The 5844-nt window shown below is 42.0% G+C and overlaps 1 protein-coding gene across 1 annotated transcript; it reads right to left on the minus strand.

Moving 5' to 3' along the window:
- Positions 1-351: 351 nt before the first annotated feature.
- On the minus strand, positions 352-3033 carry LOC104518113 (plasminogen activator inhibitor 1 RNA-binding protein; the record flags this gene model as incomplete). The annotated part of the gene is made up of 4 exons (XM_010167711.1): positions 352-430; positions 1196-1291; positions 1430-1567; positions 2865-3033. Coding segments are annotated over 4 exons (482 nt in total), but the record flags the coding sequence as incomplete, so codon positions are not given.
- Positions 3034-5844: the final 2811 nt, after the last annotated feature.

Genomic DNA, 5844 nt, shown 5'->3' on the forward strand with positions numbered 1-5844 from the left:
CCACTGGCAGAAGAACATTTTGTCCCTCTTGTTTGGTGGCTCTACCCAGTTATGAGCACAGATGTTTTTGGACTTGGTACTTGGGAGTTGTGATCCTGAGACCCTGAGTGTATTAGAATTATTAATAACAATCTGACAGTGACCTGCATGACACTAACGAACAGATTCAAGGTAACAACTTTTAGACATGCAGTTTTTAGAGAGTCTTCCAGCAGCACTGCTGATAATTTTGTATCTACTGAAGAAAATGTAATCTGAGTTTGGTAAAGCAGAAGTGGAATAAATATCAGAGGTTAAGGGCAAAGTAACAGCACCTCTGAAGCCATCAAAGGCCGTGAAGAGGGGTGGTACTCACTTATTTTCAGAATCAGCAGGCGGATGTTCCTCTCCCTCTGGCGTTTCCTCAGTTACAGCAGACTGATCCAATTCACTGCAATTACATAATGTTTGGAGTTTTGGGTTTTTTAAAAGTTCATCCCTATTTAAAGCTACATGAAGACTTCAGTTCTATAGGGGATTTACACAACCCACTCTTGCTTAAAAAGAACTATTTCATTAAGAATTGGTGCTCTCTGTGCCTTTTAAATGCTACACTGGAAAGGTGGAAACCTTTCTCATGGTTTTCCCCAACATTTACTAGCACCCATTCTGAAAGCCTCGTGCTGCACCGTGAGACACAAAATGGATTTGGCTATTAATAATATTGTTATCAATGTAATACTTGATGCCCCCTCCCTGGAAGTGTTCTCGGCCAGGCTGGATGAGGCTTTGAGCAACCTGGTCTAGTGGAAGGTGTCCCTGCTGCTGGCAGGGGGGGTGGGACTGGATGAGCTTTAAGGTCCCTTCCAACCCAAACCAGTCTGGGATTCTATGACTTGTAAAAAAGCATGCTTAACCTGATCAAAATTATTAAAATTTAAATTTTCTATTTTTAGTGAAAGAATTGTTCAAAAACCAGAACAAGATCCTCCCCCCCATTCCAAACTTCCACAAAATTCTGGTTTTAACAGTAAAGCCATCTCTCATGTTACAAGAAATCACTAATTTTCTCAATCTGCAACGGCTGCTTGAAAAGTATAGCAAAAATTATCAAAATCAAAGGCAAAAGAGGCAGCTAACAAGCAGAAAGAATTAGGATCCTACTAATTAGGATTTATTAACATTCTGCTAATAGTTTTAATCACAGGTTACTAACGTTAGCTCGTCTTTGACGGTTCCCCAGTTGTGTGATCCGCTGCCACCACGCTTGTCCTCGTGCTTCAGGCCGCTGAAATGTGAATGTGAAACAGAACTAACAAAACTGAGTTAACATTATAGTGTCCAGACACAGAAATTCAAAAGGCAAATTCTACAGTGTGTTTTAATTTTAAAGAATAATAATAATAATAATAAATAAATAAAATCAAAACAGGAAAAGTTAAAGACTTACGATCTATCGCTGCCACTGTGTCTGTCAAATTCACGTTTGCCACGAGAGTCAAACCCGTCTCCTCTGCCCATCCCACGGCCACGGCCACGTCCTCTCCCAAGTCCGCCACGTCCACGCATAGGTCGGTCAAGAATGGGTCTAGCATGGAACAGTCAAATTTGAATATTGCACCTCCAAAAATTTACAGCATGGTTTTTAAGGGGTTTTTTTTCCTCTTTTGAGAATTTTATCTACTTGCTTTTCCTTCAAGAACTACTGTTTGCGTGTTGAGGCTCTAATTTCAACACCAAATTATTACACTGAAAAAACACAAATATGTAACACCTGCATTTTAGAATCTGGAAACAAATGCTCAAGATTACTGTTCATTTGCATTTTCTGGCACTAAATGCCAAAATTTAGTGTTTGTGTTGTGTTACATCACTACTTGATACCACAGTTCCAATTTAACTCATGTTCATCCACTTTACTTTTAAAAGGATTTGAACTTTGGCTATTAAAATTTTAATATTTGAACATTACTTTCAGAACACTTGAATTCTGGATGCCACAGGATACTCGAGACACTTTCAAACTTGCCTAGACACAAGATGGCTTCACCAATTCCAGATCTGAAGCGACTGCAGCCAAGTAGGAACACCTACATGGACTAACTTTTATTGGCTTGAGGTCAGCCATAAAGATTTAAGCAACAGCTCTAAGAGCAAAAAAATTTCATCCTGCAGGCAACAGCCAGACTTGTGTTCCTTTTCTGACCCATCTGCTATAAATTTAGAGAGATACAGTGGATATCTCACTGATTTAAGCACATTTTCAGGTAAACCAGTGGAACTGTTCATGTTAGATCACTCCCAGTCTGTAACTTTTAAACAAAATCATGGAAAAGGGAAGAAAAGTGTTATACTGTGTGTGACCTATACTCTTCTTGTGACTGAAAAGGATTTAATTCAACCAATTTAATTTTTGACAGGCTGAGAGAATTGGGGCTGTTCAGCTTGGAAAAGAGAAGGCTCCAGGGAGATCTTATAGTGGCCTCCCAGTACCTGAAGGGGCTACAAGAAAGCTGGGGAGGGACTTTTCATAAGGGCAGTTAATGACAAAACAAGGGGAAATGGGTTTAAGCTGAAAGAGGGGAGGTTTAGATGAGATATTAGGAAGAAGTTCTTCACTGTGAGGGTGGTGAGACAGTGTCCCAGGTTGGCCAGAGAAGCTGTGGCTGCTCCTCCCTGGAAGTGTTCTCGGCCAGGTTGGATGAGGCTTTGAGCAACCTGGTCTAGTGGAAGGTGTCCCTGCTGCTGGCAGGGGGGTTGGGACTGGATGAGCTTTAAGGTCCCTTCCAACCCAAACCATTCTACAATTCTATAACTTAGCAGAAGGCAGGACAGTCCCTTCCTGTCAACAGCAGAGAAGCTGTCAGGCAAGACAAAATTCTTACTTATCAACAGAGAATTCTCCTCCTTCGCCTTTCTCATCAGCAGGCTTGTCAAAGCGGCGCTCGCGAGGAGGTCGTCTCTCCGGTCTCCTGTCAATGGGTTTGCCTTCACCCTGCTGCTGCTGCTGCTGCTGCTGCTGCTGATCAGGCCTCCTGCCAATCCGCCTTATCCCTGAAACATCAGGCAAAACACAGCAACGGAATGAGGAGCTGCTCTGGGAGAGATACTGACTCTAGCAGTGTAACACAGTACTGAAGGTGAGCTGGAATCAAAGTTGTTCCTCTAGTGAGGAGGTAACCTGAGAAAATATTATACCTTAATTAAAAAGTCACTGTGGATCACTTGACTCTTCTTATTCACATTTTTACGTAGCATTTTAATCAAATTATATTTTGTACAACCTGTACACTCTTACAATATTGTAGGAGACAAAACCTGTCAGAGCACACAACACATTAGTAATCCACGTTAAAATGTAACGGTCAACTTTCAAAGAAGGATCAAGGGAAGCTGTTTTGTTTGGGTTTTGGTTTGTTTTTTTTCTCTGAAAGGTGCTTTTCAGGTAAAACAAGTGGGTTTTTATTTTGATGTGCACCAAAGTGAAGTCAGGGTTGCCACGCTGGACTCAAGTCCCTGTGACATCCACCCTGTGTCATCCCACTACGCTCTGCTTGGAAACTTTTTTGTCCAGCAGTGTGAGCCAGGGCAGGGTGTGCTCTGCCACGAGGGCCACCCGTGTCACTGGTGTCACTCACAGCCCAGGTCCCAGTCAGTGACTCAGTGCTGTGCTCCTCCACACCAATCCCTGCAGCCCAACACAAAGACTCACCTCCTGGAGCACTTACTTAAAATAGCTGAAGAACACACACACTGTGGCACCGAGGTGGTGAGCTGCCTCCCTCCCTCACTGTGCCTTCTGCAAGTTGTTTTTTTTTTATTTATTTTTAAATAATAACTCCCCATAGGCATTATCTTCTTCACTAAGACATCTCAAGTGGCTCAAACACAGAGGGTTTTTTTTCCACTCATCTAAAAGGCTTGTTTAGTTTTTATTTATTTATTTTTAAATAATAACTCCCCATGGGCATTATCTTCTTCACTAAGACATCTCAAGGGGCTCAAACACAGAGGGTTTTTTTTTTCCACTCATCTAAAAGGCTTGTTTACTCTTTAGAAAGATCTGCACAAACACATTACTCCTTTGTTCTACTATTTTCTTGCCAAAACATTAAAAAAAGCACTAAGCAAACCACCAAGGCTGGCTTAAGAATTGTAAATTTATCTTTTAAATTAAAAACTGACAATTTAATCATTTTTTTTAAAAAAAGAAATAAGTTCCTGCCTAATAAGCAATGTCGTATTTGGGTGGGGCTGAAGAAGTTAAGAGTTGTAATGATATCCAAGCCAACACACCCAAATGAACAACGTCTTCCTTACCTTACAAGCTGTACTTAACACGGAGTTTGCATGACAGGCGTTGCTTGCTCAGTAATCCTCACTCCCCGGGGAAACACGGGGGTTAAACTCCCTAACATCAGAGGAGAGCTGCACAGCCCGGTGTCACAGAGCAGGTATGCTGCACAACTGGAACAAACAAGCCAGCTCTTTTGAATTTCAACACCCTGAGCTCAGAAAAAACCTGGTTCTTGCTGAAGCCTAACCAAAAATACAAGTTATTTTATTTATTTATTTATTTATTAGTATCACAAAGCTTTGAACTGGTAATTCACCAGTTATACTGGTAATACACCAGTCAAATAATCTGTATCTTTACAGAGTGGTGGAACAGCTTTAAACTGCAACACGCTCACGCAGGAAACAAGCCCCCTGGATATCAATACATTTATAATATTACAACTACTGTCCCCCACAAAAAAAAAAATCGCAATTTTCAAACTGGCAAGTCACTTTGTTTACTACAGTGCTCCACACACACTGCTACAAAAGCAGGCCTGGCCTTCTCTGTTTCACTACTAAAATAAGCCCCAAAATACCCTTTTTTTTTTTTTTTCATAGTGAAGTAGTGCTTGTTCTTGAAAATGAAGGTGAAAATAGGGAGGTAAACATGGCCTGGTAGCCCCACCAAAACCACTCTGCGTTCCCTTGTGCTGGCCAAAGACACTGCCCCTGTTTCAGGTCTACCTCATCATTCTGTATCTGACCAATATTCCCAGTAAATTGCCACGGAGGATAAATTATTGCATTTCTCACAGGGAAAACACACTCGAAGCACAAAAAATCCCCAAGTGAAGCTCAGCACAAGGTGTTTTCAAATAACATCTGGGAGGCCCGCTTTGTAAAACAACCACTACATTAAACCTCTCTCTTTCTTAAAAAGCACAAAACAGGGTGCAGAATCATTTTGCGACGTGCAAGGCAGTAAATGTTGAAGTATTAAGATGTTTTTATGTAGCTCTGTGCTCTTCAGAGCTGGCCACGCTTCTCAAGATTGCTGAGGGTTCAACTGCAGTCAGCAAGTGATCTCCTCACCTGCACCACAACCCCTGTCACCACACTTCACTTCGATGCACTTCAAGGATTCCAATTCAATCCGACTTCTGATCAATTCTGAATTATTATTATTATTACTATTATTATTATGAAGTTTGTGCACGGCAGAGCTGCCTGCCCCGGGACAACGTGTGTGTGCACAACACCTATCCCTCTTCATGCAGGGCTGCATCCCACCCATTACTCTGCCCCCAGCACATTCATTTAACCCATTTATACTTTGATTTTATTTTCCCCAATAGTTTCTCGCGTGGGCTGTCTTATGGGTTTATACAAACAGGGTTGAGAACTGATGATTATTAAAATATATCCATGATTTTTATCGACACCGTGACTTGAGAAGAACGCAGGGACCGCGGGACAGCCTGTCAAACGCATCACACCACCCAAACCGCGGTTCACGGGTGGGACGCCTTGCTGGGATTTTATCTTTCACGTCGCACTTCTCCCGTGGGTGGGCGACCCACGCAC

This window comes from Antrostomus carolinensis, unplaced genomic scaffold (assembly GCF_000700745.2).
Source record: "Antrostomus carolinensis isolate BGI_N321 unplaced genomic scaffold, ASM70074v2 scaffold24685, whole genome shotgun sequence".
Taxonomy (NCBI): domain Eukaryota; kingdom Metazoa; phylum Chordata; class Aves; order Caprimulgiformes; family Caprimulgidae; genus Antrostomus; species Antrostomus carolinensis.